This window comes from Myiozetetes cayanensis, unplaced genomic scaffold (assembly GCF_022539395.1).
Source record: "Myiozetetes cayanensis isolate MyiCay16 unplaced genomic scaffold, myiCay2020 scf5-8, whole genome shotgun sequence".
NCBI classification, from domain to species: domain Eukaryota; kingdom Metazoa; phylum Chordata; class Aves; order Passeriformes; family Tyrannidae; genus Myiozetetes; species Myiozetetes cayanensis.
In genome coordinates, this window is record NW_026087742.1 from 59,375,289 (window position 1) to 59,399,724 (window position 24,436).

Genomic DNA, 24,436 nt, shown 5'->3' on the forward strand with positions numbered 1-24,436 from the left:
ATAAACAATACAGACTTTCTTTTCTCCTGTTCCAGAATAAATGATCATGATCTCCCCGGATGTTTTTTGCCTCTCTGCAGATTATTTCCTGTCTTTTTTCCATCTTACACAGACCACCTGCAATGCAGGCAAGCAAATGATACATCATGTGTGAAGACAGCAAAAGTCTGCTTTCTGCTTATTCTGGCAGTTGAAGCACTAATGGTAGTTATGAGATTTAATTCTTGCACCTCTGCATCTTTGCTGGCTGAAAAATCACATATTCAGGCTGCAGGAGAGATCCTTCCTGGCCAGCAGAGCTCTGCTGATGCTGTGTGGAACTTGTAACAGAGTAGGACAAGCAGCTCTGTAACAATCTCACTCCATTAGTTTTCCTCTTCCAAAGTGAGTTCCCTGCTCACCTTAATTTGTTAATGAGAAGGCTGGCTGACAGGAATGACATCAGAGCATTAGCTGACAGTATAATAGTCTTCCTGGCTCGGTGCTCCCAAATCAAAGTCAGCTTCTGCAAGAACTTCCCTCTGCGCCTGGCAACAGAACTCAGCTCTAACTCCAGACCCAAATAATTTGACCCTGTGGATGCCCAGCACAGCTCCTGTGAACACAGCTGAACTCAGGAACCCTCCAGGTGTGGGCAGCACTCAGCTGTCCTCCAGCATCTGGACCTGTTAGAAAACTAACTGAGGGTGTTACCTCATCCACAGAGAAGAGGAGAGGTGAAACCAGATTTCTGCAGCATCAGTCTTTACTGTGAAAAGCCTTCTTGAAACACGAGAACCAAGAGATGAGGTACGATCACATACCTACCAGGAATCACTTGCAAATGCTGAGGGCTCCCATCACATATGAAGTGTGCCTTAAGGAGGTGGTGATCCTGCAACTTGCTCAGTGCCAGCAGCCAGAAAAGGAGACGGGTGGTCCAGCTGTTCCCTGGGAGACCTGCTCTGAGGAGGAGTGAGAAATCACCAAAGCAAGGTCTTCTAGCTGCATGAATCTAAGTGAACACTTCAGTTTCATATACCGAAGCATCTGGGCTATCTAAGCACATCATCTGGGTTGGGAGACGGCCAAGCTGCATCTGGCCACAGGAAGGAAGTTGTGGCCCCTGGCTTTTAGGGAGCCCAGTTTTTTGGGCTAGTCAGGTGGCCATCCTTATGTGTCTCCAGCCACTCAAAACATTGTGATGGGATGGAGGCTTGCTGGCCATGGCCCAATGCCTTTCACAGGAGGGGGAGACTGTGGCCCAGTGGTGTGGTTTATCTTGCTGGGAGAGCCCATGGCTGGACTCCTGTTGCACATCTGGACTCTGAGTTCCAGAGCAGCAAAACTGTTGCAGCAATTCAAGGTAGGAAGAGGCTTTCATGTGTGTCATGTGATTTCACAGGACCATAGCTAGGAGCTGCAGTCCCTCTCCTCTTTGCCTGTGCCAGACACACTTCACCTTCTCATCCACCATGTGGAAAGTAATAGACAGGGTGTGTGCAAATGCATGGTGGCAGAGCAGTGAAAAGGAGCCAGTCAGCTGTAACTCTATTTTTCTGTCACTCAGGGCAATATCTTCTCTGTTGTCATGCATGTATGAAAATTTTGTTCCTCTCGTTTAGATTCCATGCGCTCTGCCTTTCTTAGAAACTGAAACACAAGTTGGGATCCACCTGCTTGATATAATTCAGTGCTTGTAGTTTAGTGTGATTAGAGTTGATTTGTTTAATCTGGTGTACAAAGCTGTTTGTTGTCTGCTACTCTATCTGAATTACAACGTTTGGGGACATCTGCACAGAGTGCAAAACAGACCTCTGTGTTGCATTAGCTTATAATACATTAATTATTTTGTGCCCTATTTAATTTCTTTTCTACACCAACTGCTTCACTTCCCCAGGTTTTTCTCTGCACCAGGAAAAATATGTTAAAAGTGTAGTTTTCATCAAGACCTCCGATGTTTCCAAAACAGCATCATCCCATAATTTCTTCCTGACAGGCAGGGAATAAGAACTGCTTTGAAGTGCTGTGTGCAATTTTGGGCACCACAAGAGAAAAAAGACATTAAGCTATTAGAGCGCGTCCAAAGGAGGGTCACAAGGATGGTGAAGAGGCCTGGGAGGGAAGCCGTATGAGCAGTGGCTGAGGTCACTTGGTCTGTTTAGACTGGAGGAGACGGAGGGGAGACCTCATTGCAGCCTTCAACATCCTCACAAGGGAAAGCAGAGGGGTAAGTAACAATCTCTTCTCTCTGGTGACCAGTGACAGGACTCGAGGAAACAGCATGAAGCTGAGTTGGGGGATGTTTAGGTTGGATATCAGGAATAAGTTTTTCACCCACAGGGTGGTTGGGCACTGGAACAGGCTCCCCAGGGAAGTGGTCACAGCACCAAGCCTGTCTGAGTTCAAGAAGTGTTTGGACAATGCTCTCAGGCAGAGGGTGTGACTCTTGGGATGTCCCAGTCTGGGCCAAGAGTTGGGCTTTATGATCCTGATGGGTCCCTTCCAACTCAGCATATTCTATGATTCTGTGATTCTATGAATCATCTTGCAACGAAAACCAGTGAAGCTGGAGCAAAGGAATCCTGACCTCTTCAAGAGCTGTCTTTGCGGAGGTTCCTGTTTGGTGCTGTTAAGGGGGCTCAGGAAAAGAAAGTCTCCAGGGGTTGCTGCCCAGCTCTCTACCTGTATATGCAGGTCTCCTTTACTCCAGTGGGAACCATTGAGTCACAAAGCAGTGACCAGCGTGTGTATGAGTGTTGTCCCTGGTTACACCCCTGGGAAGTTGAGCTGAACAGACTTTTCAGGTGTCCTGCTTTAGTGCTATCTAGCAATAAAGCAGTCTTTGTCCACAGAGGATACAGTTGAATGGTTTGAGCACCCTCTCATGAAAAAAACCCAGCAGGTTTTCCCCCTCACCTAAAAGCTCCATTTTATTGCTAAGAAGTGTTTTCAGTGGATCTTGTTTGATGGTGTCCATCTTGGACATCTTATATGGGACTACCAGCTTCCAGAAGCACATCTCCCCTCATTCTTGCCAGGCTTTGAGGAAAGTATATGAGTTCCCCTTGGCAAAGCTCCTGTCAGCTTCAACGGGACAGCATCAGACCTTTCGCCTCCTCTGCCGTGCTGGTTTTCACCCAGCACCATCAGACTGCAGTAATTAGCCCAGTCCTAAAACTGATGAAGAGAAACTTTGTCAGCGATGCTGACAATGTTGCAGACTCTTCATCTCACCTCACTGGACAAGGGGAATAAAAGGAGAGAAAGGTTGTGCAAGCCTGAATTTGGCCACCTCTTTCCTCAGGCACAACATCTGTTTCAATATATGCAAGAAGAAAATGGTTGATTAACACACCGCTCTGCTGCTCAGCAGCTGGTCCCTGGATCCTCCTCCATGGCACTAAATGTGTCCCTGGCAAACACAAGGTTGAGATTTCAAATGAGGAATTAATGAAAATGCACTCTTTTCGTGCTTGTTGTCCCTTTAAATTCAGTTTCCATAGAAACAAGTACGGAAAGGCTGCCTGGAGAGAGCCAGGAGAGATCTCTGCCTGGCCGCCTTCCTCTCTGGGTTGCCAGCTGAGCCACCCCAATTGCCAGGCTTTTACAGAGGTTTTTGCTACTGTCTTTTCTGCCTGGAATATGAATGATGACTCCTCATGAATTCCTTCTCCAAGGAGTCCCGAGGTGGCCAGCCATGCTCCTGTCTTCTGCCACTGGGCTGCTTGCAAGTGGAGCTCCTCTTCTTCCAAGGCACATCTGGTGGAGCACAGGTTCATCTGTACCCCTGTGACTTCGCTTTGCTGTAAATGTCACTCCTGCTAGAAACATCTACTCCACTGTTTTTTCTTTTTTGAAAAGTGGTGGCGGGTGTGATCTGAGCACACAGACTGAGCTGGGAGTGGTGGCAGAGGGACAACTGTTGTTAATTCAATGCTTTTCCTGGGGGAATATTTGAGATCCCACCTGGGGTACCGCATCCTGCTCTGGGGTTCCCAGCACAAGACACACACAGACCTGTTGGAGCTGGTCCAGAAGAAGGATACTCAAATGGTTAGAGGGATGGAGCACCTCCCCTATGAAGACAGGCTGAGAGAGCTGGGGGCCTGGAGAAGCTTTAGGGAGATCTTATCATGACCTTTCAGTACCTAAAAAGGGCCTACAAGACAGATGGAAAGACTTTTCACCCAGGGCCTGTAGTGAAAGGTGCAAAGAGGGTACGTTTAGATTGGACATAAGAAAGAAATGTTTTTAAATGAGGGTAGTCAGACTTTGGAACAAGCTGTCCAGAGAAGCAGTGGATGCCCCATCCCTAGAAGTGTTCAAGGCCTGGTTGGATGGAGCCATGTGCAACCTGGTCTAGTGGAAAGTTTCCCTGTGCAGGGCAGGGGATTTTGAACTAGATGATTTTTAAGGTTCCTTCTAACTCAAACTATTCTATGATTCTATGAGTAGGACCCAAAGCAGACTGCAAAATAATGGTGTTTGTCTGTGTAGATCCATCCTGTTTCTAGGTGAACAAAACCTAAGGGCCTTAGACCTACAATATTTGGAAGTGGCACAGTCCTAGGAATCATAGCTGGGTTTACAACTGTTGAGATGCATCTCCTTCTATTTTTCTTAGCATTTGAGGAGATGTACCTGCTGTGTCTGTGAAAGGTTGTCTTAATGAAATCTGAATTTCTAGTGAAAGCTGACTAACAGTATAAGCTCTACCCACCCACCCGGGTGAGTTCTGCAGACAAATACAGTTCCAATGTAAAAACAAAAGTCATTTTTAATTGTAATTAATCCTAATCAGAATAGTTCAGTGTTAGCTGTTATTTCTTCAGATATACATATAAGCATTGCCCTCCTTGGTTACCTAGATGCTTGCCTACAATTAGAAAGGCAGACTATCATATCTGAGATGTAATACTGAGATCGTTTTCTGCGAGCTAGATGAGCAATTTGTTGCATATTGTACCAGAAAAACTCTCTGCTTGCTGCTGGTACAGCCTCAGATGGAGTACAATCTTCATATTGAGCAACCAGACTTCAAGGAGGATGTAAACCTGTACCGGGGGGATTTCAGAGAGCAGTGGGCATGATCAGAGGTCTAGAAAATATGATCTATGAGGCAGAGTTGAACAAACTGGGGTTTTTTACTATAAGAGGAAACAAAGCAAAGGGAAACATCTCAGTGAAGGGATAAAGTAAAACTGCAGAGAGGAAGGCAATAAAATGCTTTCTATGCCATAAAATCAGAGGATCATAAAGTGATTTTGGTTGGAAGGCACCTTAAAGATCATTTAGTTCCAACCTCTCTGACATGGGAAGGGATGCCACCCACTAGACCAAGTTGCTCAGGGCCGTGTCCAACCTGGCCTTGAACACTGCCAGGGATGCTGCATCCACAGCTTCTCTGGGCAACCTGAGAACCAATAGGTCTATGCCTTTCTTGTGTCCACAATGGATAGGAAAGAAATAACAAGTTTAAATTGCAAAGAGGCAAACCTTCCCCAGGCATAGAGACAGAGTCACAAAATAAGAACTTCAAGAGGTTTATCTAAGCCAAATACCTCCCACCTCAAAGCAGGATGGGCAGGCACTTGCTCTCTCCGGACAGAACATTTTCCATGTCCAAGACACCATCTCACCTTCAAACGGCCTGTTACAACACTTTCCCATGAGTTCCCTTTGTGGAAAGCTAAGCTTAATTCTTTACTTTTTATCCATGTAAAGCAATTCATTAATTGTGTTTTCCTCACTTTTGTGACCTTTGGGCACACCATGATGCTCTGAGCCCTTTTCCGGGAGCCGCTCCTCTACCGGCCATTTCCCTTCCCCACAGAAGAGTACTGCCATGGCGATGCCTCCTCTCTCTAGGTTCCTCCAGTTCCCTAGATCATTTTGCATGCTGCTGTCATTCTTCAGTGTGCTGGGATAACTTATCCCATACAGGGAGAGAATAACTTCCGACTCCACCCTGTGATGGTACAGCCTTATCTTTAATCTGGGTGGAGTTTTGGGCACCGCAAGAACAGTATAAAGCTACTAGAGAATGTCCAAAGGAGGGCTACTGAGGGCCTAGAGGGGAAGCCATACCAGGAGCGGCTGAGGGCACTTTGTTCAGCCTGGAGAAGGGGAGACCTCACTGCAGTCTGCAACTTCCTGACGAGAGGAAGTGGAGGGGCAGGCACTGATCTCTTCTCTGTGGTGAGCTCTAATAGGACCAGAGGGAATGGCCTGAAGCTGAGTCTGCAGGGCTTTGGGTTGGATACTGGGACAAGGTTTTTCAGCCAGAAGGTGGTTGGGCACTGGAACAGGCTCCCCAGGGAAGTGATAGCAACACCAATACTGAGAGAGTTCAAGAAGCATTTGCACAACACTCTCAGGCACATGGTGGGATTCTTGGGGATGCCCTGTGCAGAACCAAGAGAGATCCTTGTGGGTCCGTCCCAGCTCAGAATGCGATTGCATCATTCTGCAACTTTCTGCAGCCACCACCTGAAGGACCCGGCCCCGCCCGCGGCCCCGCCAGGGCGGGGACTCGAACCCGCGGCCCGTAAGCAGTGAGGGCCCGCCCCGCCGCGCAGTGCGAGCGGAGGAGGTTTGTCCGCCGCGGGCCGCCGTGTGCCGGGTGTGCTGTGCTGCCGCCGCTGTCGCCGCCCGATCGGGCTGTGCCGCGCCCGCCCGGCCCCGCCATGAGCGACCGGGCCGAGCTGGACCTCACCGGCGCCAAGCAGAACACGGGCATGTGGCTGGTGAAGGTGAGGAGCCGCCGGCGCGCCCGCGGGCCCGGCCCAGCGCGGCCTGTGGCGGTCGGGCCCTTCCGCTCGCCCCCTCCCCGCCGTGCCCGGGGCGGCCGCCGGTGGGTCCCGCGGCCTGAAGCCGGGGCTGCCCACCCCAGGTCTGCTCTGTACCCCGGGGCAGCCACCGCCCCTCTGCCCCCTCTCGGAGGCAGCGCGGGGCTGGGCCCGGATACCTGCTGAGTGAAGGAAGCACCCCAGGGAAAGTTGGGTACCGGGGGTTGTCGTAGAATCGTGGAATGTGAAGGGGTTGGAATGGGCCTTAACGATAATCTGGCCCAAATCCCTCTCCCCCATCCCCCCCTCCCGCCATGGGTAGGAACATCTGTCTCTATACGAGGTTGCTGAGGGCCAGGTCGAGCCTGGCCTTGAACACTTCCAGGGATGGGACGGTCACAACCCTTCCTGGGCAACCTGTGCCAGCGTGTCACCGCCCTCACAGTAAAAAAATCTCGTCCTTGTCCTTGGCTGGTGCTTTGTTACAAGTAACAAGCATGGCAGCGTAAGTTTGTATCCCCAAAACTCTGAGGCCTGAGGAGAGTTTGAGTGTGCCAAGATTCACATCTTCATTTAAAAAAACCCAAACAAACAAAAATAAAAAAATCAAAAACCAGTAAGGAAAGTGAATGCCAGTATCTTGTCACTTCTGTTCCCTTTGGTGCTAGACAAGTACAGCTGTAGTGGAGGGGCTATGAGGACACTGAGATTGTCTGATGCAGGGCCACACTTACATCTGGCACTTCCTCTCCTTCCTCCTTTAGGAACAGGCTCACACCATCCACTTCAGAGGAACTGTGGGAACAGGGTGGTACCCAAATACTGATCCTGGGTGGTGAGGGGGGCGTGATGTCATCATACTTCAGCTACCAAAACATATTATTACTATGGCCCTTAAAAATTATGGGGGATTTCAGGCTTGATTTGCTGTGCAGAATTGTTGGTGGGCAGATCGCTGCCTCTGCCAGCCTCTTTCGTAATGACACCTGAGTGTCTGGTGTGCCTTATACTGGCATCTGAGTGTCATGAAACCACAAGGAATGCTGCATAGTGCCCTAATTGTAGTAGGTTGTCCAAGGCAGTATCAAGGAAAGCTGACAGCAGAAAGCTGCAAAAGTATATCATGATACTCCGAGTGATGGGATGATGGGATGAAAGAATGGCAGATAGAGCTGAAAAATCTAATCCGACGTGCATGGAGAAACTTTATCCTAGTTATACGGACACGGCAGTTTGGTCTCTGCTGGTTGTTGTCATTCAAAAAGAGATGTAGGTTTTCAGTATATGTGGGTAACTCTGTAAGGATGTCATGTCAAATGAGCAGAGTCAACACTGGACGTGATTACAAAGGATACAGAAAACCAAAGAGAAAATATTATTGCACCATCATGTTACCTCTGTGCGGAATGCTCTGTGTAGTTGTGGTCTCATCCTCCCTGCTGGGGAAAGTGTACAGTGACCTAGAAACAGTACAGAGGAGAGCACCAGGGATGGTCTCGGGAACAAGTAATGATGGCTGTGGAGGGACCTCCTAAATATGTTATTACCTTTCGGCTGGTAAGAGGACTAGATCTGAAGTAACAAGTAATGTCATGTGTGGATAACGAAGAAGCGAATAGGCAAAGAGTAATTTTGAACACAAGAATTAGAGGTGTGTCAGATTAATTCGTCCAATGGGGTTTGGAGCAAACAAAGCAGATGCCATTTTGCACAATATGTAGTTAAATTTTAGAACTTGTTGCAGTAAGAAGTTGTGAATTTCAAAATTGCAGAAGCTCAAACACCATTAGTCAAGTTCAGGCAAAAAAATTCAATTGAGGGATTAAAGATGAATATGCTGCCATAACCCAAGTCTGCTAAAGCATCCTAGAAATTAAAAGAGCATGCTGGGGAAATATCTTTTCTTCACATTTTCTCCTGTTTTTCCTGAAGTATTTGCTGTTGGCTGCGTTTGGAGACAGGACGCTGAACTTGCTTGTCCTCTAGTCCGATACAGTTTGGTGTTTCCAAAAGCAAGCCAGGAATTTTCAGGCACATGCCTGCTTACAGTTGGTGCCACTCTGTGAGTAGAGAGTGCTGCTTGGTTTAATGAGAAAATGGGACTAAAAGGAATGCTTGAGTATTACTCTTCCGAGTAAGTGTTGATGTAATCCTTTGTGTTCTGAACTTATAATTTGTGTCTTCTTGTATAATAGAGATGATAATAAAAAATATTAAAAAGCTAATGGGCCATACCAAGGGACATGCAGGATTTTATCCTTTGATTTCCTTCAGACTTGGAAACAATCATCCTTGTTAGTAGGACTTCTGAAACACTCAGAGGCACAGTACCTGTACCTTTTCACTAGCTGCAATAATGAGGCTGAATTTATCCTTCCTTTGGGGGAGGGAGCAATCAGTTCTGATGGAATAAAAAACCTGGCTTATTTGATTTCCTTTTAGCATGCATTGTGCTAGTATGGGAATTATTCCAGGGAGACTACTTAACAGGCAATAAAAATGCATTGATGAGTGTTTTAGAAACATGAACAGTAAAAGGAGGTACCATAAAGAGAGTGAGTTGCTTTAGTACAAGAAAGGAACTGGATTTTTTTTCTGTGTTTTCAGTGAAAGCTAATAAAGAGAAATACTATAAGAACTTTTGGTTATGTACTTGTGATAAAGTGAAGCCTAATTAGTGTTAGAATTGCTAATTTTTTATTCCCTGTGTGTTGGTCAGGTTTTTTTATTTAATCTGCTGCACTTACCTACAGTTAGAAAGATGATATCTTTATGTAATTATTTTCATATGTTCAAAGGAAAATTAAAACATAGAACTTGACATCAGCCTTACTCAGTTTCTGATGTACACACTGCATATGGATTGCTATATAGAGAAAGAGCTAATTTAGTTTCTTACAGAAAAGTGGAAGTAGTTTGTTACAGATAGGGGCTACTTTTGTATTTTCTCTTGAAGGTTGATAGGAAGCTGTAATAAGCTGAAAGATGTGTGAAGTAGGTGCCCTGATGTCATACACTACCTGCAGGGTGCATTGTGTACTGGAGCCTGGGTGTGTTTGTGCAATGTGAGTAGCAAGAGGAAAGCAGCAGTGTGAAGAGGTCTTGAAGTGATGCTCCTTAGTACGTCAGATTTGTTCTAGTGATTAAATTCTGTATTTTTTTGAGAGAAGAGTATCCTTTCCTACAAACCCCAGAATAAAGGCCTCTTGTCTTGAAAACGTTTAGTAGCCTTAATCCTATTGTGGGATCTTTGAAAATCCTGCTCTGTAAAAGCAGTCTGCTCTTGTTTTCCGTATGCTCTTTCAGGGAGTGTTAAGAGTTTGAAAACTGACTCTTCTTCATAAGTTAAACTTTTATTATGCTGAAGTTAAAAAAAAGGGGCAAAATAAGATGTCTACAGCATGTAAGGCTTTATTTAGTCTTTCCTGTGATTGTTTACGTCATCAGCGTGGTACTCCAGAGTTTAGTATGTGGTTTTGTGAGTACCGTCTGGTTTTATCTGAAATATCTACGGATAGCTACAAGTAATCCTTTGATCACAGTCCTTCATAACCCTTTGTCTTTCTCTGCGTAGCCCTTGATTGCAGGTAGGCCAGCAGAAAGATGATTAAATGCACTCTTTGAGGTTGTTTACCATGCAGCTTAAAGAAGCATGATTGATCTGCCGCCTCTTAATCTGAATAAATTTGCTGTCTGAATATATTGCATAGCAAGTCAGTGATTTTAACAGCATGAATGTCCTTCACTCCTTGTCCACTCATGCTGAATATGCATCTACCTTGTTACCTGGTAGTATGACTTAAATACAGTACATAACCACATTTCTTTTGAGTCAGCTGGAACACATGTCATAGCATTCATCTTGGCCTTAGAAAGAGAATTATATCTGATCTGGCATGGAATCTGCTGTAGGAAATTACCACTTTGAAAACTGTGGAAAAATATATATATTAATAGATGGTACCAGTTCATGGCTCTCTATTGTGCTTTTGTGGTATTTCTGACCCAGTGTCTGAACTTTATGGGGACCTGGACTGACATTTAGTTAGTCTGAACAGCTGGAGGACATCTGGATTTTCTAGCTATTCCACAGTACTTCATGGAGTGCTTTGAATCTAAAGGAAAGTGCTAAACATCAGTTCCAGGATATCTCCTGAAGCTTTTGAAGAACAGGTAAATGCAAAGTTAGTGTTAAATTAATTTGAGCTTTAGGAAGTTAGCAGGTTTCTTTTTGTCAACATGTTCTTGGAACATCATCCTTGCCTGCTCAGCTCTGTAGTGAGGCTTGGCTTAGTTTTGTTCTATGCAAGACCAAAGTCAGACTTCCGAGTGCTTCTTTGCTGCTTGAAACAGAAAATGCCATAGACATAGCTTAGTGTGGTTCTCATTGGCTGTGCCTCACACCATTTTTCTACATGGGCACAGATGTTTTCAGTAGCTGTGGGCTGTGTGAGCCACAATAAGCTTTGCTGTACCAATAAAGAACATTGCTCAAAGTTCTGAAGAACACGCTGCTTCCCAGAGGCCTTTATTGTCCATTATGAGCCCAGGTCACCTGATGCTGCAGATACCAAAATCTTTGTAACTGAAGGAATTTGTGTGGGTGAGTTAACATCACTGGAATAGCTTTTAATCCTTGGATGTGCCACATAAAGCATGCCTCCTTGTTCCTGTTCCTGCACTGACCTCTAATTTGTGTAGCTGTTTGGGAAAAGGGGTTGGGGAGCTCATTTGGTTGTTGAACCCACTGAATACAAAATCCACACAGCTAAAACATAGGAGTCTCCCACACTTCCCACCCAGATCAGTCTGTTTTCTGTATAATGACTAACTGCACACAGACTTTTCCCCATACAGTGGAGGTGTGGGAATAAGTGATGGGAGGTAGATTTGCCTCAGGTAGTTCTGCTATTGGAGAAATGGACATCTGGTACAGTAGGGCTGTGATCTGCTGCTCTGCATTTCTGAGGTTTCCAAACTCTAAGCCTTCCCTTCAGAGGCACCTTTTGGTCTCTGAGTTGTAATTCTCTAAATTCTTGTAACTGTGATTGTTTGGTTCATGTTTTTATTTTTTTTTTCCCGGAGAGATTATAAGTTCTAATAAATATTTAAAAGTATAGTTTTACCTGATAAAATATTGAGACTGCTTAGTTTAAGAATATCATGCTGATCTTTTTCTGCCTTTCATGATTGGATAATAGTATTTGAGACTCAAGTTACTATAAGATTTTTCCCTCATTTGGGACTCTATGTCAGCCTTATTTTTGTGCTACATTGTGCCCTTTGGTCTCCCTAGGAGATCATATCATATGTATACATAACTGCTTGGGAAGTGTGCGCATGTGAACCTCATGAAGTTCAACAAGGCCAAGTGCAAGGCCTGGGTTAGGTGAATCTCTGGCATCAGTACAAGCTGAAGCATTGAAGGGATTGAGAGCAGCTGTACAGAGAAGAACTTTGGGATGTTGGTGAATAAAGGGCTGGACATGACCCAGCAATGTGTGCTTGCAGTCCAGAAAGCCAACTGTATCCTGGGCTGCATCAAAAGCAGAATTGCCAGCAGAGCAAGGGAGGTGATTGTGCCCCTCTACTCCGGTGAAATCCCACCTGGAGCTCTGTGTTCTCCATCATAAGAAGGATGTGGACCTGTTGGATCAAGTACAGAGAAGTGCCACTAGAATAATTAGAGGACTGGAGCACCTCTTCTGTGAAGAAGGGGTGGGGGAGCTGGAGTTGTTCAGCCTGGAGAAGAGAAGGCTCCAGGGAGACCTTATAGCAGCCTTCTGCTACCTGAAGTGGGCTGGTAAGACAGATAGGGACAGACTTTTTAATAGTGCCTGTGGCAATTGGACAAGGAATACTGGTTTTAAGTGAAAGGAGGGTAGATTTAGACTAGATGTAAGGAAGAAATATTTTGTGATGTGATGAGGCTAGTGAAACACTGGCACAGGTTGCCCAGAGAAGTTGTGGAAACATTCAGGGTCAGGTTGGACGAGGCTTTGAGCAACCTGATGTGGTTGCAGATGTCCCTGCTCATTGCAAGAAGATTGGATTTAGATGACTATTAAGGCCCCTTCCAACCCAAACCTGAAGTGGTCACGGTAAAAGCATTTTAAGTATATGCACATAGACAATTAATATAGAATTTTAAAATCTGCTTTTTGTGAAATCTGTCTTCTTTGCTTAGGTCCCCAAATACTTGTCACAACAGTGGAATAAAGCTTCAGGAAGAGGTGAAGTGGGAAAACTAAGGATTGTCAAGTAAGCCTTTAGTATACCTTTACTAGTTGCCTAGTTTACCAGTTACCTGCAGTAAAATAGTTGCAGTTATTGTAATACATAATCAGGTTTCTTGCCAAAAATGTACATATTTCTCTGATACCTGAATGATACTTGCTTGTATATGATTAGGAATATAAATTGTACAGAATTATGCTAGTATCCCATTACATGATGTTTGATTTCTTAAACCTAAGAAATGTAACTGGAGAATTTTCTTTAACTTACATGTGCTATTTTGCTGCTTCTGTTCTCATGTGCTGACTTTTCTCGTGTATTCTTGGGCACCAGAATAACAAAAAATGAGCAGCTGGAATTTGAATTTTCTTTTTTATCAGGAAAGCTAAACTTGAGGAATTAGATTATGGAAACTTTGTTACATATTGTAAATATTTAAATATAAACATACTTATTAAATATTTAAACATTAAATATTTTCTTTTGCAGAAATCAAGGAAGAACGGAAGTAAGTATTTACTAATTAAAAAGACTATGAATGTTTATATTTTGAATTCTAAAAATTCTTTAGAACATGCTGGTTTCTAATGTCATGTATTTTTTGTTACACCTGTACCACAGAATCAGGAGAAGAGAACTACTAGATTCTGCTAGTAGTTCTGCCTGTAGACTTACTGTGGGACTTACATCTACTCTGCCTGTTCCCTCAGTTTGTTTGCCCATCTGTAAGCAGCAATCGTAGTGGTGACTTTTTTTCTAAACATTTTGAGATGAATTAGTGCAAGATTAATGTAGGACTCTCATCCCACTTTTTATGTTTTTGAAATGGAAATATGCTACACTAGTTGTGTTTTCTCTCTTTTTGTTTCCCCGTAACTAGTAAAACAGTGTAATTGAGTCTGTTTAGTAACACTGTGGCAATTGTGACTGTTAGGTGTCATTTACTTTGAATGAAGAGCTTGCAAGCATCAGTGATATTGGAGGGAAACCTGCTTCAGTCAGTGCACCAAGAGAACATCCATTTCTTTTGCAAAGTGTGGGAGGACAGACCTTAACTGTGTTCACAGAAACTCCAGTAGGTAAGTTAGAATTAAAGTTATTTTTTATGATTCCATTATTTATGATTTCAATAAACTTAATACTGTAAAAGAAGAAGACGTGGAAGTAAGGTTTTGGCTCTGTTTTGTTGCTATCTGCATACAGAGCAGTGTTGTAATTTTTGTGTCTGCTGTCTCTTTTCTTCATGTGATTGAGCAACTGATTTACATTCTCCACAAAGGGTTATCATGTACAGTTCAGCTGTGGGTCTGCTGAAGAGAACAGAGAGTGTGGAGTGCAATACAGAGTGCAGTACATTGTGTACATTCCCATTTGGGGTTTTCACTGCAAAAATATTTCTGTGTTCCCATGTGTTTTTGGGATGAACTAGTATTGGTTTTTCTCCTTGAGTTGGTCTCTGCTGTGAATACAGTTTTATAAGTATGTTGATTTTTCCTCTATCAAGTTGAACAGATGCATTTGAACAACAAATTCAGCACATTTTCTGAAAGTATATACATGGTTTAAGTGTATTCAAGCTTCATAAGGTCATAATAACCAAACAGTGCAGCAGTGAGGTTACAGTTTTTCTTTCATTTCAGATGCCTGCCTTAATTTCAGATCAGTAGCTGTATGAGTAATTGAGTAATTAGGATATTCAAGATTGTATGCCCTAAACTGCCTGTTAGACTTAAGGGAGGTGGTAGTGTTATACTGTACAATAAATTCAGCAGACTGCCTTGTATGTAAGTCCCTTATGCTGTAAGGTTTTCTGCTGGAATTACATGAGCAAGTTCTGGATGTTAGAGCGAGAAGGCAGGTGTCTGCAGAAGGTATCCCAGTTTCAGGCATATAGGTTTCGGTGTCCCCAGAAGTCAAATATATTAGTACTGTTTGTTACCTCTGTCTTCTGCAGGGCAAACTACAGTGTGATCAGCTTCTGATTTTTTTGATATTCATAGGCTGGCAAGTAATTGCTGTGATGTCAGTGTGATAAATAAATGAAGGAAGGAGAATTGTAACTCATGGGACAGACTTAGAATACTTAGTAGGTTTGACCACCTCCTTTTTAAAATCTATTTTAAAGCTTTAATGACTGAGCAGTGAGATATTAAGGTACAAGTAGCTTGGCTGTCTCAGTGGGTTTAGAAATAAAAGCACTTATGCTACAACTCAGGGGCTTTTCATTTGTTATCCCTTTCTCTGAAACTAATGTGATAGTGTTATTGGTTTTTCACTTTAAAGAATTTATATTTTTGTGTGTGTGACTTGCAACTTTTTAAAAATGCTGGAGTTTGTAGTTCATAGTTTACAAATGTGGAAAGAGACAGGAAGTAAGTTTTCAAGAATGTTGCAAGCATTTTAATAGACCTCGTTGTTTTTCATTTCTCTGTGCCCCAACCTTAGAATGCTTGACAAAAGAAAGAGATTTTAGGTTTGGAGGTGTGTTTAGAATATCCATGTGGTGACTTTTACCTGTTTGCTGCGAATCCCAAGACACTTTTGATACAAAATATTGCTTCAGAAACCTCTAACAGTAACTTAAGCTGCAGTGAGTGCTGATGCTTACCTGGAATGTGGAATATTTGTCATCATTTGGAATGAAAGTCGTTATGTGGTAGTTAGAAGATGTGCCTTTATTTCTATTTTATCATCTGTTGCTTCCAGTGTCTCAAAACTTTTAGATATTCAGAACCTGTCCATTTTTTTATTTAATCAATTAAAAATTTTGCATTTCTTAGCAACCAGAAAATGTTATTCAAGGACCATGGATCTACTGAGTAGAAATTATTATTTTAATTGGGAGCAAAGGGTAGTTAGTGACATGAGAAATGTTTGGAATGAAGCACTAAGTAAGCATAGACCCTGTCAAAATTGTTTTTGCTTGAGATTAGCAAGCCTAACGTACAGTCAGTGAGTTTTCATGGAACTGGTTTGGATGTGAAATGGCTAAAATCTGTTGCTGTTGTGTTTAAGTTGGTGTTGAGAGTGCAATCAAACATAAACTTTATTGTGCTTTTCTTGTCTGACTTCTTTTGCCTGTAATAATGAATGTGACACAAATATTCCAAATTCCATTCAGATTTCTTGCTGGCACCGTCTTTCTGCAGCCATACCTGTGTGTTTAAATATGTATCACCAATATGTTTTGAGCTCCATGGCCGATTTCAGCGAATTTCGTAGTGAGTGATGGCTAGTGTGAAAACAGGTGTCTGAAGAGTGGACTGAAACTGTATGGATATCCCAGATGAAAGAAAGGCTGCTACCCTGTTTCATGCAACATGGAAAAACCCACTATATTTATATCAACCATGGAAAAACACTCCAAAAAAGTTACACATCTTTGCACATCAGTCAATACACAGTAAGAGACTGTCATAGGAAACTGAAATTCATTAATTTGTAGGTTCACAGACCTGGTATTTGCCTTCATATTATAATTAGCACCTTTTTTCTGAAAAGCATTGGTGATCCTGTTCCTCTTCTTTTGTGAAGTGTACCACGTAACAGAAGCAATATGCTAGTTTGAGCCATGGGCCAAAGATTAAGCTGGTATGGAACTGCAGATGTTATGCATATGGAAGGATGCATCTTGGGAGTTATGCAAATGAAATATGAATAAAAAAGTGCTCAGTGCACTATTGCTCTCAGTCCTTCTTGAGGACTGAATTTACCTAAAATGGAGCAAATGGCATAAAGCAGATTGTTTTATTTTGTAAAGGATGGGGTTTGTTTGATTGTGCATTTGTGTTTTATTCCCCCCCCCTTTTTTTTTTAAGCACATTGAATGCCTTAAGATCTATTCTGTGTGCAGTCCTTTAATTCTGTGATCCTTATGTTGTAGTGTCTTTCTTATGGTCTTTCTGAAGTATGTTGTAATTTTGGAAGATGCTGCAGGGAGTTCATATACCCTGGATAATTCAGCACTTCACATTGACTCATCAGGTCATTTAGAGCAAGCAAAAAAGATCAGATTTGACAAGTAATTTAATATTTTCTGCATGATGTAATTTCTAGACTTCCAAATGGATTTTCTATGGGTTTTGCTTTGCTTTGTGTTAACTGAGCTTGCTTCTAATACCTGTTTTACTGGAACAAATCCTTTAGTTCTTTTATTGTAAACTTCTGCATCTCTGGGTGTCCTGTATTAGTTAATGGACATCAGCAGGCTTTTCTGAGGTGCAATTTGTTATGTCCAACTTTTAATGAATTGCAGTTTCCTGTTCTTCTGCAGTGTATGTAGTAGATCTGAGATAATATAAAGCTGGATGAAGTGGCTCCCATCCCAGATACTATTAAAAATGTGGTCTAATCTCACATGCTGCGCGTTCTGTTTGGACTAACTCTGGGGTTTTCTCCTGTTTCTTTTCTTTTCCTGTTTCTGTATTTTGAAATAGCTCTAGTGAGTAATGCAGAGTAGTACAATGTACTCTGAAAGTAGTAGTTGCAAAATACCTCCCTACTACCTTTGCAAGGCTGTTTGCATATCTGAGACACTGCATTGTCTTCATTGCTGGGCAGATCGCTAAGGCCTGTGGGTGGTGTTCCTGAGCATCGGTGTAGCAAAGCTGGCGGGAAGTGTGGCTTCTGTCGTGTCTGCACAGGGATCTGAAGCACAGTTGTCTCTTGCTGTCTAGGTCTTGCTGTCTAGGCTGGTTTCGGTATTATTTCTGCATTAAATATGAACTACATTCTGTTCCATAAACATGACCATATGTACATCAACGGTTGCTATGCAACAATGCTATTTGTGCTTCTAGTCGTTTAATTTTTTCTTTGTCATCAGCTATCATAGCTGTAATTTTTGGGGTGGGTGGAAAGGAGAGCATCGTGCACATATTTTAATGTATTGAATAAAATGAATCTTTCTTATGTATAGCTACAAAGGGGCAATCTAGGGACAATTCATGGGTCTGGTATATAGGGTATATTTAGGTTAAAATTGTTTTCTGAGCTTCCTACTGGCAGACACCCTAACATAAGATAGTGCTATAATCTAACAATTTCTTTCTTGGTTGAAGGAATAGGAAGACTCCTTTGTTAAACATTGGACAGCAAACTTTTCTGATTGTGACTTTAAAATAGTTCCCTTACTGCTTTAATTGCCTGATGCTTAATTTTTCTGCCATCACGTAGTTTAGGTTTGCTGGATCTAAATATAAATGAAAAATGCAGTTTTGTTAGAGAAAATGATGTTTCTTACTGAGCTGCTTTTTTAGAAAAATGCACTACTAATGTGAGTTGGGAAAACACAGACCTTGGCAAGCAATTGCATCCCAAACTGTAAAGGACTGATGGGTGGAGAAGAAGATTTTACACTGTAGACACAAATAAAGTATAAGATAATTCTGTGAAGTTGGATGATGATGATTCATTTTGTTGAAATTTTGAATATATCTTCACAACTCCCCCTTCATAAGTTGGATTGCCTTAATGTCTATTTTTGTGTCTTTAAAGTCTTTCATGCTCTTTCAATCTTACTGAAAGTAAAACATGTTCAGAGAATTCCATTGACAGAATACCTGCCAGAGCTTTGCTTCTGAGTAGCATTCGTGCATGGATTGTCTCACTGCTTCATGCTTCACAGAACATTTCTGTCTCTTAGCATTGTGTTTTTCTCCTGTTTTCCAAGTCTTCTCTTTCAGAAACTCAATTCATGGCATTCAATTATTTCTTTTGTTCTTCTTGTTCAGTAAAGCACGTAACTCTGCCTATATACTTTAGAACAGCTTCTTTATTCCCACATTCCTTGAAAATTCTCCCATTGTTTTGAATTGTTGGTTTTTTCCCCTTTATGCAGCTTCTCATATACAAAAGGACCTTTTCTGAGTTTGTACATGAATCACACCTGCCATGTAACGTACAATGCGCAATTGTATTCCAGCGAAAACGAATATCTAGAGGTTTTTATTCTGTATTTTGTATGTATGTATTTTTACGCATTGGGTATATCCAGCCATTAAAGTAATGTGAAGGGAAGAAGCACTAACTGAAATCTTCCGTTCAAGCAGCTACTTCTTTAATTACACTGAATTATTTTCAGTAAAATACATAGTGCTCAGAATCTTGATGCCTTGTAATACTACTTCCAATCTTATTAGATAAATATTTGAATTCTGAAGTTCCTCATCAAACTGTTACTTAGGAAATAAACACCCTCACTGTTCCGCCATCTTAACACAGCCTGCTGAGGAGTTTTGACGTTTACCTGCCTGCTATAACAGTACTTCCCAATTGTGTCTGTTCAGGCTGTCACTTAACCACATAATTCCAGTCTGCAAAACACTTTGGGGTCTTAATGCTTCTTTGTGCCGTTATGTACTTTAGTCTTTCATGGACTATTAGCAGAAACAGAAAACCTATCAGCAGCCTCATGATCAAAAGAAACAGAAACAACAGCAGCCTTTCAGATCTCTGGTATTTATACAAATTTCCAGATATTTTTGAGGATCATAAAGATGAAACCTGTGGTCAGAAGAGCAGAATGTGTGACTCAAGCTAGTCTTATTACAGACATCATTTTGATGGCTCAAGATCTTGTGTGTGTTATTGTGTCATAAATTCCATTTAGAAAACAATTGCAATTTCTTACATCATTCCCCTTATCCATGTAAAAAAAATGGAAATTATATTTATTTAATTACTTTATATGCATGTTGGATGATTAAAAAACTACTGAAAATAAGGCTCAGCTGTTTGGTAGGGATAAGCTAATTTTATTTTCATTTCTATTATTAAAACTACAGACTGTTAATTCCTAACAAATTAAAACAATTGAGGATATAACACACAAATTATATGGTATGTTAGAATGAGCTCAGTGTGATGAGAATAGTCTTTCTGCCTACTTTATTGACTTAAAATATCTTTGTTTTTTTTCAGTCTCACTGATGTGTGTGTAAAAACCAATATCCCAACACCCTGTCACCACAACAACAGCAAAAAACCCCAACAAAACCAAAAAACCCCAACTAACCAACCCAACCTGTTGACCTTTATCTGTGACTCTTACCTGTTGTAGAGGAGACTGAGCAGCTGTAGTCTGCATTAATAAAATACATTAAGTAGATGTAGTACAACTTTTTTTACCTTCCTCATGATATTAGTACTGAGAAGATTTTTAAAGCAGAGACTTGTGAACTAATCATAACAAAACTGAGTTGTCTAATGATGAACAAAAAAGGCCACTTTTCTGCAAGGCTTGAATTTTATGTCTTGTTTTGTCTCTGCTGTTGACTGCAGATTCTGTTGATACATACAAATAAGTACCCTTCCCCTGTAGACATAATATCCATTTATTGTTATTTGAATCAAAGATGCTATTAGCAATGTTTAAGTGCGATGTCTTTGGCAATAGTTCTGATTAGGTGGCTGGTCTTCCATTGAAACAGAGTTAGAAATAAAACAGCTTTAAATCCAGCAGCATCTCACATCTCAGTCCAGACAGGCGTGCATATCTTGGTATTGTTCTTATATTCTTCATAAAGTCCTCTTTGCATCTTGTGTGTGTACTGAATGTTTCCTTAAGTAAGTTACAACTGAGTTAGGATATTGTTTGGGTAATAACATTATGATGTAAATGTGCTAAATACACACAAAAAAATAGTGTCAACAAGAAAACACAGGGTTTTCTGCAAAAAGGCTATCCTGAATGTATGTCTGAAAGTTTACTCACTTCCTGAAGGCTCGTAGCTCAGAAGAGACTATGTAGTGATGGTTTCTAATCGAAAAAGCAGGTGCCTTCAGTCACTGAGACTAAGGACAGCCACCTGGTATAAAGAAAGAAAGATTGGTGGGAGACTGATTTTTAGATTTGTATTAGCCTTCAGGCTGTCAACAATCTCAGTGAGAAAAGAGGGACATCAGCCTTGAAAGTCAGCAAGAATTGGTGGCAAGAAAAAGATTTTCCAAAATATTTCTTGTTTTCAATTCTGTTAGTATTCAGCCTGTAAGTGGCAGAAATGATCAACCTAACTGAACTCAAAAATTACTCTCCGGGTTAGAGCAGTAATTCAGTTTTGCCTGTAAGTAAATAGCTGTGACTTGTTTGAGTTGAAAGCCAAGGACAAGTATATTTTACCATTTTTAACTGTATTTCAGGTGGGTGAAAATGTTCTTTATATCCTCTGCCTTAGAAGATATGTAAAAGAGAAATATAGGAGGAACAGTCAAATATAAGATTGACAAGTTTATGTAGGGGTTTAATTTCATAGGACTGTGTAAGTGTTAGAACTCATTTCACCAAAATACATCTACCGTCTGCCATTTCTTGAAATGTGGGATTGGAATTTCTTGCAGAAAACTGTTTCTGAATCTGACTTTGCTATTCACCTGAGTGATAATTTTTTGGCAAGTCACTCTGCAGCACTGTGTCTGTTTCTCCTTCTTACATATCTAAGATTCTCTGCTCTGTGGAAGAGGTGATGTTTTAGGTTATGTGTATTTGGTGTGCTTGACAAGTACAAATATTTGGCAAACAGATAAAATGGGCTATAATATAGTACCATTTGAGGACAAATGTTACAGTTTTGAAAAGAGAAACCCCCTTCATTGTTTGCCGTGGAGCCACCATCACTCACGTGGCTGTGAACAGTTGTTGAGCCTCCGGGAACAGCCTGTGGAGAGCCCCTGACTGTCACGAGGAGCCACAGCAGCCGCCACCTGGGGAAGTAGGACTTGGTTCTGAAAGTTTTGGTTGCCCCACTGTTGCTTATTTGGGTTTGTTATATATATGTTAATAAAGAGATGTTATTTTCCTTTACCACACCTTTCACCTGAAGGCTCTTAATTTCAAAGTTATAATAACTTGGAGGAGTTTGTTGGTTTTTTTTTTTTTCCCCCCAACCCACCCTCCTTAGCAAGCATTTGTGTCTTTTTAAAATAAGACAACAAACGACCAGAAAGGAAAAAAGTTGAAGAAATAAATTTTTGCGTGGTCTGTAGGAAGGGTTGAGAAGAGGTTGATCGAGTTCAGAAATCTACCTAATGTCTATTAAGGGCATTCTTTTGCAAACCGTGATTATTTTTTTAATATACAAAACCTCTATTTGTTTTGTCTAGGCTGACCAGTGAGATAGATTAATAATGTACCTTGCTTAAGCATAATCTTACTACTAATTTTGCATAAATGTGTAGCTTCATTCTTGCAGACCTCAGTCAGAGGTGTTCTGGAGTTCTCTCATTTCTCTCATTTTGAGTTTGGGCACTAAAGGACTTCTTTTGTTGCTCCCGGTGGCAAATTATTCTTCAGAAGGTAAATTTGTAAATGTTAATCTAAGTCCATCGATTGTGATTTTGTCATAATTTATCATTCTTTGCTTTGCAACTCACTTTTCAGATGTAATTTTGAAAAATCAACATAGGAACATTGATTCCTTTTTTGTTTATTTTTTTCCCAGAGAGCCAATCAGAGGAAAAATCGGAAAGTGGCAGTGCTGGTGAGTATGGACACTTTCTTTGAAGCACTTAAAAAATTACTTGGGACTACAGCTTTTCAGTTTTACTTAAAAAAAAATTGGTAGATTAGGGAAAAAAAAGTGTCTTTTTTTTGGTAATAACTAGTTGAATACCATAAAATTGAAAAATAACTTCATAAACTGTTTATCTGCTGTGACCAAAAGCTTAAATTATCAACATCTTTTATTTAAATGAAGGGGAATAAAATGAGGAGGGAGAGGTTTAGAAATGTTCTTTGGTTTGTTTTATTTATTTCTCAAATCTTTTACTTAGGTTCATTGTGAGTATTTTTTACTTTGAATTCTTTCTTTTTGATTGGAAAGTTTGTAGCAAACTTCCAGATGTTTTGTTATTCTATTTCAATTGCATAAACTAACCAGTCATAACAGCAATCCATAAAGACTAGGTTTTATCTCTGATGCACACATATTAAATAGTATTGGGAGTGGGATGGCACTCGTAAGTGCTAATGGCACAGACAGGAGATGGGTGGGAAGAATCTCACACCCCCTACCTTTCTTAAAAGCAATTCCTAAACATAAGACTAATGCTAGTGGGTGTTCAAAATGTCTTCTTGAAAGTACTGTTTTGGACACTTTAACATGGAAACGTCTGTTTTTTCTAATATTTGACTTCTTTTGAATTGTGTTTCAGCATCAAATGTCGCAAGTGTATACTTTGTGTCTGGCTAGAAGTAGGGTTTGGGTTTTGTTTTCTGTTACACGGAATTCTTTGTAAAATTGAGATGCCTTTTATTAAACTGGCTCAAGCATGTCAAAAGACTAGTATTAGAAATGTTAAAGGCTGCAAACTTGTACTGAATCCAAGGTGTTTTTTATAGCTTGCAATTTTTCTCAATTACTTGGTAAAACCTGTTCATTCTGATTCTGTGTTAATTGTTGTGTGGTTTTAAGGTCACAAAGGGCTACTTTCTAAAAATCAGTGCTTTATACCACTTGAAAACTGAGGCTTACTGCTGTGTAATGACTCAGGTAAAATAGATCTTGAAAGTTTAACTGCTAAAATGAATCAGAATGTTGATACTTAAAATTGGTTGTTTTATAGTTTTAGGAATGCACCCTTGGTTTTGCTTGGGTCTTGTGGTTTATTTATTCTGTTTCGGTTTGTTTTTGAATTATTGAATTGTCTGCTCTTTACTCTTGGTTTCTCCTCCTTGTTCTGTGAATATTGTGTAAGATGGCCTCGTGTTTAGTTGTTTGTTTTTTTGCTTCAGCCAGAAGAATGAATTACTCTGTGCTGTGGGCTGTTTAAATATGCTGACAAGATGAGTGCTAAACCCGTTTGATGGAATCAAGCTGGCTGTGGATTCAGTTTCTGAGTGATGGTAGTGGGTTACCCTGGGGCGTGTAAAGGATTCACAACCATCAATTGTGCTTATTTGCTTATTCACTTTTTTCCTGAGAATTGTTGTGGAACTCAAATGACCTTTACCAAACTACCTCTCAAGTAATTCAGATTATTGAGTACTCCATTTTTCTGTTAATCTACTTCATCCTGGCCTACAACAAGTACTTCTGAGGCAAAGATGATGTCTTTCATGTATTTGTGTAGCATTTTATTATATACTGTATATATAATTTATTGTTATTCATATTGTATATTGTATGTATGTAAACATTAACATTAAACATTAAATTTGTATACAGTATATAATAAATCATTATATAAATACATAAAAGACAACAATATGATACATTAATATTATATGATACATTTATTTAATATTGTTAGTAACAAAACTCTTTTGGGTATTACTGTAATAAAACTATGTAAGGTTTATTTGTAGCTAGAAAGTGAAGGAGGTAAATGAGATAAATAACATTCAGAAATTGTTTGATTTATATCCTTAAAAAAATTTCTCCGCATTTTTAGATTGGTAGGGTACTGTTAAACTTATGTCATAAATTATTAGT

The 24,436-nt window shown here is 40.9% G+C and overlaps 1 protein-coding gene across 1 annotated transcript in view; it reads left to right on the forward strand.

Moving 5' to 3' along the window:
• The first annotated feature begins 6,579 nt into the window (after positions 1-6,579).
• Positions 6,580-24,436, forward strand: part of GTF2F2 (general transcription factor IIF subunit 2) — an 85,960-nt gene continuing 68,103 nt past the window's right edge. The window contains exons 1-5 of the mRNA XM_050334079.1: positions 6,580-6,734; positions 12,958-13,031; positions 13,497-13,515; positions 13,942-14,086; positions 22,445-22,483. Of these exons, the coding sequence (XP_050190036.1) occupies positions 6,669-6,734; positions 12,958-13,031; positions 13,497-13,515; positions 13,942-14,086; positions 22,445-22,483 (343 nt within the window). The 5' untranslated portion in view covers positions 6,580-6,668. The remainder of the gene's footprint in view (positions 6,735-12,957; positions 13,032-13,496; positions 13,516-13,941; positions 14,087-22,444; positions 22,484-24,436) is intronic.